General features: G+C 58.0%; 1 protein-coding gene, 1 long non-coding RNA gene and 2 other non-coding genes across 6 annotated transcripts; 1 reads left to right on the top strand and 3 right to left on the bottom strand.

Moving 5' to 3' along the window:
• Positions 1-220: 220 nt before the first annotated feature.
• On the bottom strand, positions 221-1,511 carry LOC146440645 (uncharacterized). Of its 2 annotated transcripts, none has more exons than XR_014849630.1 (3): positions 1,441-1,510; positions 708-924; positions 221-315 (listed from the first exon to the last, which is right to left on the bottom strand). It is a non-coding gene; the product is annotated as an uncharacterized LOC146440645 (long non-coding RNA). The 2 variants fall into 2 exon arrangements; XR_014849631.1 differs by having other exon boundaries at positions 227-315; positions 699-924; positions 1,441-1,511.
• LOC146440647 (small nucleolar RNA SNORA9) lies at positions 407-535 on the bottom strand. The gene has a single exon (XR_014850492.1). It is a non-coding gene; the product is annotated as a small nucleolar RNA SNORA9 (small nucleolar RNA).
• LOC146440646 (small nucleolar RNA SNORA9) lies at positions 1,038-1,166 on the bottom strand. The gene has a single exon (XR_014850491.1). It is a non-coding gene; the product is annotated as a small nucleolar RNA SNORA9 (small nucleolar RNA).
• Positions 1,512-1,730: 219 nt separating the features above from the next.
• On the top strand, positions 1,731-13,280 carry CCM2 (CCM2 scaffold protein). Of its 2 annotated transcripts, none has more exons than XM_085050001.1 (10): positions 1,731-1,983; positions 6,836-7,009; positions 7,279-7,362; positions 7,714-7,897; positions 8,369-8,505; positions 9,249-9,384; positions 9,795-9,852; positions 10,555-10,693; positions 11,412-11,550; positions 12,432-13,280. In XM_085050001.1, the coding sequence occupies exons 1-10, from the start codon at positions 1,954-1,956 to the stop codon at positions 12,704-12,706; spliced, it is 1,356 nt and encodes a 451-aa protein (XP_084906127.1). In that variant the 5' UTR covers positions 1,731-1,953; the 3' UTR covers positions 12,707-13,280. The 2 variants fall into 2 exon arrangements, with proteins under 2 accessions (XP_084906127.1, XP_084906126.1); XM_085050000.1 differs by lacking the exon at positions 1,731-1,983 and adding an exon at positions 5,067-5,300.
• The last annotated feature ends 262 nt before the right edge of the window (positions 13,281-13,542 follow it).

Genomic DNA, 13,542 nt, shown 5'->3' with positions numbered 1-13,542 from the left:
CCTTTTAACCTAAAACAGAAAGAAAAAAAGCTTTGGAATGAAAATACAGAAGAACTACAGGTTCATGTTTAATTCCCTGATTGTGCTGTCACTGAATCCTCATTCTTCCACAGGGAATTTGCCACGCTGCTCCAGCTCCTCCTTCCATCCATGGCCACTGGATAAATCCCTGTGGGATGGCAGCACTGGCCCGGGGAGGGTGGGACAAGCTGCAGGTGACACCAGAATTGGGTTAATTATGGTGACAAGACTGCTGCACCCACTTTCTCTCTCCTGGTGGCTTCCTGAATCCCTCTGGATCGCTGCAGCAGGAGCCTGCAATTGGAAAGGGCAGGGATGTCACTGTCCCTGCTGTGCTGCATCAGCCCCGGGCCACGCCCACCTTCCCAAACCCACTGTGGCCTGGGGATGTCCAGGGTTTCCATAACCACCCCCGGGGAGAGCCGGGAGGAGCCTCAAACCGCCCCGGGATGCTCTGGCAGCGCTGCAGGAATGGTGGGAGCCACGGCAGGCCCCCCCACGCTGGAGCCTGCGGCAGGGAGAGCCAGGGGAACCCGGACACAGTGCAGTCTGGGCTCTCCTGGAGCTGGGAATGACCTGCTGGGGCTCCCAGCAGCCGAACTGCCTGCCATCCCCGTGGCATTCCAGCCCTGCAGAGCCCTGCTGGGCAGCCAAGGAGCGCTGGCACAGCTGGGGACAATCCTCACCTGGGCAAGTGGCGTCAGTGGGTAAATTCTGCCACGATGCAGCTCCACGCCCCAGGTCTTGGCATTCCCATGGGATCTCAGCCCCGGGAAATGAGGGGCCGAGGCCTCGCTAGCATTAATTAACCAAAGTTAGGCTAATTACGCGGACAGGTCCCTTGAATCCATTTCCTTCTTCCTGGTGGCTTCCTGAATCCCTCTGGATTCCCGGAGGAAGGGGCTGGAATGGGGAAAACAAGAATGTCACTGCGCCGGGCTCAGCCGCCAGGTCCCACCCGGGAATTTCGGACTCCCCCAGCCTCTGCATGTCCCCCCAGCTCCCTCCCGAGTCCGGCGTGTCCGGGGATTCTATGACCGCCCCCGGGAAGCGCCGGGAGAGGCCTCAAACAGCCCCGGGATGCTCTGGCAGCGCTACAGGAATGGCAGGGGCCACGCCAGGCCCCCCCATGCTGGAGCCTGCAGCGGGAAAACGCTCCGCGGGGAGCCTCAATACCCCGGGATCCCTCGGGACAGGCCCGGCAGCCCTGCTCAGCGTGCACCGCGCCCCGCGACACGGGGGAAGCCACCGGGGCGGCCCCGGGCAGCCATCGGAGGTCCCGCGGCCCGCGGTGGCGGCCCCGTGCGCGGATGGCGGCGGGTGGCCGCGGATGGAGGCGGATGGAGGCGGATGGAGGCGGATGGAGGCGGATGGAGGCGGATGGAGGCGGATGCGCCCGGGCCGCCATCCCGCCCTCACCTGCTGCTGCCGCCGCCATGGCTGAGAGAACGGGCGCCCCGTGATGACGTCACCGCGCGCCGGGGGAGGCGGGGCCAGTAGTGGCGAGCCGGGAGTGGGCGGGGCACGCTGAGGGGCGGGGCAATATGGGGGTGGGTGTGGCCACGGATATGACATCACAATGCGGCCGCGGATGGGGCGTGGTCTCACGGTGATGGGCGTGTCCGGCTGGGTGAGATCAATGGAGGGCGTGGCTCTCTGTTTGGCGCAGGCGCGTTGCTCTCGTCTCCCCCCGGCGGCGGGGCGATGACGTCACGAGCAGGCGCCGCCCAAGATGGCGGCGGGGCCGAGCCGCGGGCGCTGAGGCGGGAGCGGGAACGGCAGCGGGACCGGGAGCGGCAGCGGGCAGCGGGAAGCGGGGCTGGAGCGCGAACCCAGCGGGCCATGGCCGCCGCCGCCGCCGCCGCGCGCTGAGGCCCCGCCGCTCACCCGGGCCGGGATGCCCCGGGGGGGGCCCGGGCCGCCGCCGGAGCCATGGAGGAGGAGGGCAAGAAGGGCAAGAAGGTGAGAGCGAGGGGGCCGCGGGCACAGGGACGGCTGGCATCGCGCTGTGCCACACCGAGAGTCGCTCAGCCCGGGCCAGGGTCGCCCCTTTCCCCGGGCCGGAGCCCTCCCGGCGGTGCCCGATCCCTGCCCGGGGCTTTCCCTGAACCCTGCCCGGGAATTGCCCGATCCCAGCCCGGGGCTTTCCCTGAACCCTGCCCGGGAATTGCCCGATCCCCTTCCCCCAGATCTACTGAGGGAATCTACTAGGGGATCTACTCAGAGCCATCCAAACCTCCGGCTGTGAATAGCTTTGAGGAGGTTATTAACTGATGGGGTTCTTAATTATGGAGCGATCGGAATATAAAAATAATTTGTTTAAATTATTACTGATGCAAATTAATGTAATTTATATGTCTATTAATTTGTGTCTTTGTTATGTCTCCGGGGCATGGCAGCTCCAGCCGTGCCCGTGTTGCCCTAATTTCTCTGCTTTAAACCAATTTCTGTGTCTTGTGGGAGAGGCTCAGCCAGAGCTGGAACTGCTCCCCACACCTGGAGCAGGGGGATGGATTTGATCCCATAATTTTGGGGAGAAATTGGTTGTTGTGGGTGTCCCTGGCCTGCAGGGGTCCCGGGAGTGGCAGCAGGTTCCTGCTGAAGCTCTGCCTGGAGCTGAGCAAGACATTCCCAGAACGAGTAAAACTGAATGGGTTGGTTTTGGAAATTGCCATCCAGGCTTCCCAGACAGTCAGGTTTGGGAGGTAAACCCCCGTGATGCCATCAGGTGACCCCGGGAGGTGCTGCAGGAATTCTGCACCTGGATGATCCTGCTTTTGGGAAGGAATCAGCTCCCAAGGCTTTTAGGCTGAGCTCAGGTGTGTCTTACCTGTTCCCTGGGGCATCCCACTTTGTTTCCTGGCAGTGGGGACAGTCTGGATCCTTCCCTCTGATCCCTAAACCCTCCTCATGGCCTTTTCCCAGGGCTGATCCCACATTTCCCAGTCCCTCCCCTACTGGTCACTCCCCCTGGGGTCACTCCAGTCCCCCATGCTGTCCTGATCTGATGGATCAGGAGCTTCCTGAGTCTCTCTGGAGCGTGGCTGAGCTGGGGGCCTGGGAGTGGAGCTTGTGGAGCTTCCTTGGAGCAAGTTTTCCATCATTTTGGTGGTTAATTAACCCTGGGAGCAGCTGCCTGTGGATCACCCTTTAACCTGGATAATTTGGATACGGAGAGAGGAAGATCCATCTTTGCATTCCTCACGTGTTCCAGCTGCAGGGAAAACTCCTCCTGCTTCTCCCACTCTGTGGATCATTCCAGCAGCATTTGGAGCCAAAATAAAGGAATTGAGGTCTCTCAGTGATGATCCAAAGGGAGTTCAGGGCAGGTCTGGTTGGGATGAGGAGGAAAATCCCAGCTTTGGGTAAAGCCTGAACTGGTTTAAACTGGAACCCTGGAATTCCTTCCAAGAGCTCATATTCCCTGGATGTCACTTGTAGTTATTACAGTGGGAATATAGAGCTGTGTCCTAAGAGGGTTTGGGGTAAAACACCCCTTTTCCTTAAGTTCTGTGGGGCAGGATGGATCCATCTGGAATTCCAGCTGGGCCGTGGGAAGCTGCCCAGGGCTGGGAGGGTTGGTGTCACACCTGGGAGCCTCAGGTGAGCATGGATTCTCCCAGGGTGCTTATTCCCAGGCAGAAGAGTGGGTGGAGGTGGATTTTCTGGGAATGATTTCCCTGCTGGTCTGACTGAAATCCCTACCATGGCTGCCAGTGATCCAAAGCTTGCACAGTTTTCCTGAGAGAGTCCTCTGTGTAAGCAGCTGTTAGCATGAAATTCCCAGCTTTTCCAGCTTGGGAATGCCCTGGATCACTGAGGTTGGTGCTATTTGTCTCTTTCAGCAGCTGCTTCAGCATTTCCCTCCTAAAACATGGAGTTGCTGAGCTTGGAGTCACATCTTTGGGGGAAGTTTTTCTTGAAATTCCTTTATTATCCCAAATATCCAGCCCTGTGGCCAACTGCACAGGGACCTGGAGCTGCTGCAGAGTCCAGAGGAGGCCATGGAGCTGCTCCAGGGCTGGAGCTCCTCTGCTCTTTGTGGGGCCAAATAAAGTGGATTTTGAAGTGTCTGTGCTGTGGGAATGCAGATGTGCTGGTCTTTGCAGGGAGGTTGGGAATTGGGGTGGTGGATGAACTTCCATGAATCCAGGTTGCTCCAAGCCCTGTCCAGCCTGGCTTTGGGCATTTTCAGGGATCCAGGGGCAGCCACAGCTTCTCTGGGAAATTCATTCCAGTCCCTCTCCACCCTCACAGGGAGCAATTCCTTCCCAATATCCCATCCATCCCTGCCCTCTGGCAGTGGGAAGCCATTCCCTGTGTCCTGTCCCTCCATCCCTTGTCCCCAGTCCCTCTGCAGCTCTCCTGGAGCCCCTTCAGGCCCTGGCAGGAGCTCTGAGCTCTCCCTGGATCCTTCCCTTCTCCAGGTGAACATTCCCAGCTCTCCCAGCCTGGCTCCAGCCCTGGAGCAGCTCCATGGCCTCCTCTGGACTCTCCAGCAGTTCTTGTGGGAATGACTGCTGGCTCCCATCCCCAGGATGGCTCTGTACTTCTCAAACCCACCAGCAGGTCTTGGGGTGCTGCTCTTCCAACCACCCTCCTTCTTCAGGGAATTGTAACCTCGTTCCCAGATTTGCTTTGCAAATGGGAAACATAAAACTCAAAATAGAATCTTGGAATGGTTTGGGTTGGAGGGACCTCGAGGGTCATGCAGTCCCTCGCTGGGCAGGGACATCTCCCACTGTCCCAGGCTGCTCCAAGCTCTGTCCAGCCTGGCCTTGGACACTGCCAGGGATCCAGGGGCAGCCACAGCTTCTCTGGGCAGGAAAAAGCTTTACAGCCCATGGACTCAATGGATCATGGGGTCATTAAGATTGGAAAGGCCTCTGGGAACAACACCTGGGCTCCAGTCGGGTGTTGGAACAAAACAACTCTGAACTTGGAAGAGAAACAAGTGCTCAGCTTCCCTTGGGCTGGGGATATTTCCCTCCTGGGTGTGGTAATGGCAAAGGATGGAGGATTTGTGGAGCTCCCAGGGATTTGGGGGTGCAGGGGGCAGGATGGCAGCAGGGAACAGGCTTGTGCCCCAGCCCCGGTTCCCTCCCCAGCTCGATCTGTCACGTGGGACAGAGGAAGCTGTGGCTGTGGCACTTCCTGGCCGTGAGCTCCTCAATTCCGGCACCCCAAACGGGGGAAGGACCCCTGCTCTCCCCGGAGCCCCCGCGGCTCCCCGGCACGGCTCGGGCCTGCTCTCCTGCTGGGATTCCATGGAGGACGAGGTGGGTGCAGTGCTGGGATCTGGGGAGCTCCCCAAAAAGCAGAAGCTGTTTCATGCTGCGTCACGGCCAGGGGTGCCTCCGCCTCGGATTTGGGGTCCCCAGTTCCTCCCCCAGGACAGCCAGGGGGGTGTGGGATCATCCCAGCCCTCTGGATGCAGCTGCATCCGTGAGGGAAAAGGGGGTTTCTATGGATTGGGGTGGATCTGGATCCTGCCTGGTGGAGGGGAAGGTGTCTGGGTACGAGCTCAGTCCCAGTAGCACGTTCCTGCATTGCTCTGCTTTGGCTTCCTGAAAGATCCCTGTGATTTAGATCCTCTTAGGCAGTGGCAGGCAAGATTTCAGATGGGACATCCCCAAAGTTGGAGAGTCCCCAAACCTCTGCTCTTGGTAAATAGATCTGTTGTGTCCAGGATTTCCTTCTCTCCAGAGTCACAACCCCTTGGCAGGATTATGGAATATCCTGATGGAGGATCATGGAGTCCTCCTGGATGCTTTGTGTAGGGATGGATGCTTCCTGAAAACCCACACTGCTCCTGCTGAGGCAGGGCTGTGGAGCTGTTTCCTCTCCCACTTGTCCTGTAGGATCCCTTTATTTTTATCTCCCTGCTCCAAGGGATGTTTTCCCAGGCTGGGCTGTCCCCAAAATCCTTGTGGTTCCCTGTATTCCATTGTCCCAGGAGCAATTCCTTGGTTTACATATCATTAATTCACCACTGGAAGCACGTTCTCTGCCCCTTCAGATCCCACATTCCTTTCTCTTGCCCGTGAGGATCAGGAACGCCAGGATGTGGTTATCCTGAGGGTTGGGAAGCACAGGCCACATTCCACAGGGAATGGGACACTGGAGTCATGTGTCTAAGGAGTTCTGAGCTCCAGCCACGGGTCTGTCTGCTCCAAACATCCATGTCATCTGGCAAACCTGGGATTGGAGCAGTTTGGGATGTTCCCAGTCATTTGTCCAACGTGGGGCTAGGTGGGATCCCCATGGCATTCCCGTGTTGATGCTGAAGGACAGCTGGGAGCCCACATGTTGGCTCCAGTGGTTTTCCAAACCTGGCACTTCAGGAAGCATCAAGACCCATTTTTCCCAGGGAAATCTACTTGTTGGGTAATTTCTCCTGATTTGGGGTCTTCCTTGGAACATTCCTGCTTATTCCTTTGGCATTCCTTGTTGAGTTGTCCCAGCAGATCCTCAGGGAGGTGCAAAACCATGGAGGATTCCTCTGGATCTGCTCTTCACCTGGAATATACTGTTGTATATAAGAGTTGGATTTCTCTTACCTGGAAAGTTGAATGTGGTGACTTTGGGGGAAAACCACCATACTTTGATAATGGGAACATTCAGCACTTTTGCTGTGTCCCACAAAAGGGTTTTCTGTGGAAAATGATGGATTTATACCTCCAAGCCTGTCCATGGGGCAAAACCAGCGGGATGGGATTGATGGGTGCCAGGCAAGAGGGGCTGTTGGACCCCCCAATTCCAGTGCCAAACCCCCTTCTCACCCTGCTCCTGGTGTTCCCATTCCTCTCCCCAGCCTGGAATTGTGTCTCCGTTCAAGCGAGTGTTCCTGAAGGGGGAGAAGGGCCGGGATAAGAAGGCGCAGGAGAAGGTGACGGAGCGGCGGCCGCTGCACACCGTGGTGGTGGCACTTCCTGACCGCGTGGAGCCTGACCTGCTGCTCCATGATTACATTGAGAAGGAAGTCAAGGTATCCTCAAGGGCCCTGGTCACTGGGAATTCCTTCCCAGTATTCCAGCTGGCAGTGGGAATGCATTGCCCCTTGTCCCAAGTCCCTCTCCTGAAGCCCTTTTAGGCACTGTAAAGGGCTCTAAAGTTTCTGTGGAGCTTCTGTTTTCCAGGTGAACATTCCCACCTCTCACCCCTCTCCAGTTTTTCCTTGGACCATCTCCATGATTCATTCTGCCACGTCCAGGATCATGTTTGTGCTGTGGTAACAGTGTGGCTCTTCTCTCACAGTATTTAGGGCAGCTCACCTCCATCCCGGGATACCTGAACCCCTCCAGCCGCACCGAGATCCTGCACTTGATCGACAACGCCAAGGTGAGCACTCAGCTGCTCCAGGACTCCCAGTGGGAAAAAAATCCAGGCTCACGGAGCTTCCTCTGGGCTGGAGCCTCAGCCAACTGCTGTCCTCCATCCTGCTGTTCTGTGGGTGGGATGGAAAGCTGTTCCCAAAGGGGAAACATCCCAGGGAGGGTGGTGAGGGACTGGAACAGATTTCCTGGAGAAGCTGTGGCTGTCCCATCTCTGGAAGTGTTGCAGGCCGAGCTGCATGGAGAGAAGCTTGGAATAGTGAAAGGTGTTCTTGCCCGTGGCAGGGAGCTGGATAATCCTTCCAACCCAAACCCCAAACATTCCATGACTAAACCCATGTGAATCCCTGTGTTCCAGAGAGCCCACCAGCTCCCGGGACAGCTGACCCCGGAGCACGACGCTGTCATCAGCCTCTCTGCCTACAACATCAAGCTGGTGTGGAGGGACGGGGAGGACCTGATCCTCAGGGTGCCCATCCATGACATCGCCTCCGTGTCCTACATCCGCGATGACTCCGCTCACCTCGTTGTGCTCAAGACAGGTGAGTTGTGGCCATAGAGTTGGGATTGTCCCCCTGGGGCCAGGCTGGAGTGGGCACGGAGCCATCTGGGACAGTGGAAGGTATCTCTGGCGTGGCAGGGGTGGGGCTGGATGGTCTTCAATGTCTTCCCAATCCAGAGTATTCCATGACACCTCATTCCCTGTCCTGAGCAGCTCTGTACATGTCACACCTGTGTGGTTTGGGAACAGGAAGCTGGGGAGGCCTGAGCTCAGGATTTATCTGATTACAAACCCCATGGACAGGCTGTGGAATAGAGGAGTAGATGCCTCAGGGGCTGGAATTCTGGTGATGGAATTCTGAGCTGTGAAAACAGCCCGACATCTATCAAAACCAGCTCCAGTTTGGAGGCTTTTGATCCCATTCTCCTGCTTCATGGCTCTCCCTCACCTCCAGGACTCCTTCCTGTCCCCTCCCTGCCCTGCTTTTTCCTCACCTCTCCTCTCCCCTCAGCTCAGGATCCCGGGATCTCGCCGAGCCAGAGCCTGTGCACTGAGGGCTCCAAGGCGCTGACGTCGGGCTCGCTGTCGGAGAGCGCCGGGGGACCCCTGGAGTCCTGCTGCCTGGTGGTCCTGGCCACGGAGAACAAGGTGTGGCTCCCACCACTCCTGAGAAACCCTGGGAACACCTCAACATGGTCTCAGAGCCACTGGGATTGCTGGGAGGTTTCTGGCTCTTGGATGGTGGGGATGGTGGAGCCACAGAGTGGCCAAGCCCTGTGGTGTGTCCGGACCCTCTCCTGTGCCCACACCTCACGGGACACAAAGAGGCCCAGATTTAGGGATGCCAGGTGTGGTTGGGCATTGCTGGCACACCTGGAGAGGGTGTCCTGATCTCTCCCAACCCTGGGACATAAGAGGGTCTCCAAGAATGGTTTTCCTTGGTCCCTGTTGCCCAGAGCCTTCTGCAGCAGCACAAAATCCATGAGGACAATCCCACAACAGGGTTTTGCTGATCAGGGTGTTTTCCCTGTGCTGACCTGGGAATTTGTTTCATCCAGTGTCTGGATCCAGGGATTCCAGTCTCAGCCTCTCTGATCTTTACCGAGGGTGTAGTTTCACTCCCCTCATTCCCTGGGGCACCTGCACCTCTGTGGGCTGAGCCAAAATCTCAGGGAGCTGCACAGAGGAGCCTCAGCACACAGTGTGGGGGCTCCTGAGTTGGTGCTGGAGCATCCCAGCTCCCAGGTGGGAGAGGGCTGGGATGCCAGGAGGGTGACAGACCTCTGAGGACATTCCCTGTCCTCATGGGGGGACAACACCCATCCCACGGAGCGAAGGGAGAGGGGAATGTCCCTCTGTGGGATCTGCCACTGCTTCCTGCTCGTTCCCAGGTGGGTGCCGAGGAGCTGTGCTCCCTGCTCAGCCAAGTCTTCCAGATCGTTTACACCGAGTCCACCATCGACTTCCTGGACCGCGCCATTTTCGACGGCGCCTCGACGCCGACGCGCCACCTGTCCCTGCACAGCGGTGCGTCCCTCCTGCTGCTTCCCGGGGTGTTCCCTGTGCCCAGCACCTCTCCGAGGCCATGACAGCCTCAAGCAGGAATGGTTGAGGTTGGAAAAGCCTCAGAGAACCCCGAGCCCACCCAGCCCTCAGTACTGCTGAGGCCACCACCGTGTCCCCAAGTGCCACATCTGCAGGGATGGGGACTCCATCCCTGCCCTAGACACCCTGTTCCACTGCCTGGCTGCACTTTCTGTGAGGGAATCTTCCCAAGATCCAACCTAAACCTCCCCTGGCACAACCTGAGGCTGTTTCCTCTCATCCTGTCACTCATTCCCAGCCTCTCCTCTTCCGGCCAAGTCATCTCTCCTGGCTTGGGAAATCACTGAATTCATGCCTCTCACATTCCATATCCCAACTTTTCTCCCCTCCAGATGACTCTTCCACCAAAGTGGACGTGAAGGAGCCCTTCGAGGCGGATACCAGCACTTTGTGAGTGATCCATGGTCCCTGGAGCTGGGATTAACCCGGATTCACTGCCATCAGCACATCAGGAAGCTCAGCTGAGCCTGGCTGGGCCTTGGGGGGGTTGGCATGGATCCTGTCCTGGCCTGGATTGTTCTGCCCTCAGCATTCCAGGGAGAGTCACATCCACAGCAAGCAGTCCCTGTGTCAGCACAGTGCAGGGAGTCCAGCTGGAGCTGGGAGAGGTGTTTTCCCCAAAAACTTGTTATTTGGGAAATGTTTCCCTCCTGGCTCACTGGAAACAACAGGGTTTGTGGAATGAAATCCCAACACACAAAGCAGTGGTTAACATGGAGGGATGCTCTAGGAATAGCCAGCATAGAGGGATACTCTAGGAATGTGCAACATGGAGGAATTAGGAATATTACTGAAAATTTCACATTTAAGCCCAAAGTGTAGACATTGGGGATTTTTCCCTGTGTTGTTCCCAATGAGGAAGCAGCTGGAGGCATAATTCTCCACACAGGGCCTTGTCATCACTGTCACCAAAGCAGTGTTTGGTTCCCTGAGTCTTGGGGTGCCCACGGGAGGTGGGGGTTTCCAGAACCATGGAATATCCTGGGTTGGGAGGCACCCCAAGCATCAGAGCCTAACTCTCGGCCCTGCACAAGCCACCCAAAAATCCCACCTCCCGAGGGGCTCGGGGAACTCACCCACGTTGGGTGTCAGTTCCTTTGCAGACACGCTGGAAGCAGGTGACACGTCCCCGTCGTCCTTCTCAGCGCTGCCATCCCCACACGTGACCACGGCCAGCGAGAGCGAGCTCAGCACCACGGCCACCGAGCTGCTCCAGGACTACATGATGACGGTGGGATTTGGGATCAGCTGCAGGCAGGGATGGGGCTGGGGGAACAGCTCATCCTCCTCCTTCCCAGCCAGGCTGGGCTGGGAGGGCCTGGCTGGGGGCTAATGGCATGGAGCCATGGAATGGGCTGTAAGGGTGATCCAGTGCCACCCCCTGTCATGGCAGGGACACCTTCCACTGTCCCAGGCTGCTCCAAGCCCTGTCCAACCTGGCTTTAGACATTTCCAGGGATCCAGGGGCTGCTCTGGGAAATCCATCCCAGCCCCTCCCCACCCATACATGAAACAACTACTTCCCAATATCCCATCCATCCCTGCCCTCTGGCAGTGGGAAGCCATTCCCTGTGTCCTGTCCCTCCATCCCTTGTCCCCAGTCCCTCTGCAGCTCTCCTGGAGCCCCTTCAGGCCCTGGCAGGAGCTCTGAGCTCTCCCTGGATCCTTCCCTTCTCCAGGTGAACATTCCCAGCTCTCCCAGCCTGGCTCCAGAGCAGAGGTGCTCCAGCCCTGGAGGAGCTCCAAACCTCCTCTGGATTCACTTCTTCTCCCACAAGATCATCCCTCCCTTTTCCCTTTCCCACTGCCCAAGTCCCCTCATGCCCAGAGACTCCACACATCACAATCCCAGTGACCCCCACAGCTCACCCCTGCTTTCCCATCGGGTTCCTGGCTGTCCCAACACCATTCCCAAGCACCCAGTGCCATGAGGGCCATTGTCCCCGCAGCTCCGGACGAAGCTGTCCTCGCAGGAGATCCAGCAGTTTGCCATGCTGCTGCACGAGTACCGCAATGGGGCCTCCATCCACGAGTTCTGCATCAACCTCAAGCAGCTCTACGGGGACAGCAGGAAATTCCTGCTCCTGGGTGAGTGCCAGAATGGCCCCTGAGACAGGAACCTGGGGTGAAAGTGTGGGGGGCACAGGGAGGCCTTGGGGTGTCACCATGAGAGGGGAAATGTCCCAATCCATCTCTCTGGTGGACATTCCTCGTTCCTGAGGGCAGCAGGTCCATCTATCTCAGTTTATCCCACAGCTCCAGTCTCCCCCCGAGCTGTTCCCTGCTCCCACCTGGCTGTGAGGCACCTGGGAAACTCCAGGCAACCTAATCCAGACCTGGGAATGTCTCACTAAACCTAGAAACCTCCTCCAGAGCCAGGGAATTTAATTCAGACCTGGAAATCTTCAGGCCAGAAAAATCATCTCCAGACCAGGGGTATTTAAACAACCTGGCCTCTACTGTCCTAGGAAAACAGGTCAGGAATACAAAATCATCCCTGGACAGGGGCAGTGTTTGGCTGCACGTGGGGCTTCTCACCTGGCCTGATATCCAAAGGAAAAGGAATCAGGAATTTAAAATCCCCAGAGGACAGGAGTAGTGTGTCTCACATGGGTCTGCTGGCCCCTGGGGACACCGAGGGGACAGGACAGATGTCCCTAATGGGACAAATTATTGGGATAAGCTCAGCAAAGCCGAGCAAGATGCTGGATGAGGAATTAGATCCTTTGGAGATTGGAAAATCCCACTTGAGCTGGATTTTGCCCTCAGTGAGCTGTGGCTGCAGATCTCAGGTGCAAAAGAATGGGGAACCCTGGAGGTCCCCATCCCTCCCAGAGAGACTCCTGGCCTCTCCAGGAAGGTTCAGGAGCCTTGGGAATGACATCCAGGTGAGGAATCCCCACAGCTAACCTGTCTTGGGTGCTCCCCATGCCACCCCAACCCCTGTCCCTGCCGTGTCCCTGCTCCAGGCCTGCGTCCCTTCATCCCAGAGAAGGACAGCCAGCACTTTGAGAACTTCCTGGAGACCATTGGGGTGAAGGATGGCCGGGGGATCATCACGGACAGCTTCGGCCGCTACCGGCGCTCCCTGGGCGCCACCTCCGCCTCCAACGGCACCGGCGCCGCCGGCAGCTCGGACGAGCAGTCGGTGCCCTCGGAGGAGGACGAGTGGGACAGGATGATATCCCATATCAGCAGTGACATCGAGGCCCTGGGCTGCAGCCTGGACAGGGACTCGTCCTGAGGGAGCCTGGGAACTGCAGCTGCTCCCGCCTGGAACGCGGGGCTGCCCTCGAGGGGAGCCTGGGACACTGAGTTACCCTGGAGGGACGTGGGGCTGCTCCTCCCTGGGGACGTGGAACGTGGAGCTGATCCCAGGGGGATCCCAGGACACACAGCTGCACCCGGAGCTTCCCTGGGAGGGGACACAGAACACAGACCTGCCCCAGGAGGACTCTGGATCTGCCCTTGGAGAGACCCAAGAACACCAACCTGTGCTCTCATGGAGATCCTAGAACATGGAGCTGCCCTCGGAGGGGTTCCCGACCCCTCACACAGGACTTGGGGGCTCCAGCAGGATGTCTTCCCTGCCCCGGCTCCGTTAACAGCTCCAGGGGCTCCAGCTGGACTTGGGGACAGATCTGGATTTGGAGTCTGGGGACAGATCTCCTCCCAGAGGGACAGATCTGCTCCTGAGCATCCATATTTGCTCCTAAGGGATCTGTTCCCGAGGGGCTGGATCCGCTTCCCCCCAGTTTACAGTTTGCACAGCGGGTCCCCCAGCACTGCCCCACAATGAAGTTTTGCCACAATGTGAATTTTTTCACCCTCTGTCTCATCTGTGGTGTTGGAACATTCCAGAACATTCTGGCTCCCCCAAGTCTGGGATTCCTCATGGTCACCATCCCCCCCTCCCCACCCATCCTGGGATTAGGGGACCAAGAGTTCCCTCCCCTCCCAGCCCTTGGAGCTGGGGGGCTTCCTTCCCATCCTAGGTCTCTGCCACCCAAATCCAGAAGGGAGAGGGTTATCCCTGATCCCCAATGACGCTGGGAGCTCCATGGGGTGCTGCCACCCCCC

Source organism: Lichenostomus cassidix, chromosome 2 (assembly GCF_008360975.1).
Source record: "Lichenostomus cassidix isolate B80296 chromosome 2, HeHo_3.0, whole genome shotgun sequence".
Taxonomy (NCBI): Eukaryota; Metazoa; Chordata; class Aves; order Passeriformes; family Meliphagidae; genus Lichenostomus; species Lichenostomus cassidix.
Note: the sequence above shows the minus strand (reverse complement) of the source record. Positions and strands in the feature narration are given on the sequence as shown.

Coding starts and splice junctions, on each gene's coding strand:
- CCM2 (XM_085050000.1), top strand. CDS start 5,082: ATGGCAGCAGGGAACAGGCTTGTGCCCCAGCCCCGGTTCCCTCCCCAG. Junction 5,301..6,835: donor GGGATTCCATGGAGGACGAG/GTGGGTGCAGTG, acceptor TCCTCTCCCCAG/CCTGGAATTGTGTCTCCGTT. Junction 11,551..12,431: donor CAGGAAATTCCTGCTCCTGG/GTGAGTGCCAGA, acceptor TCCCTGCTCCAG/GCCTGCGTCCCTTCATCCCA.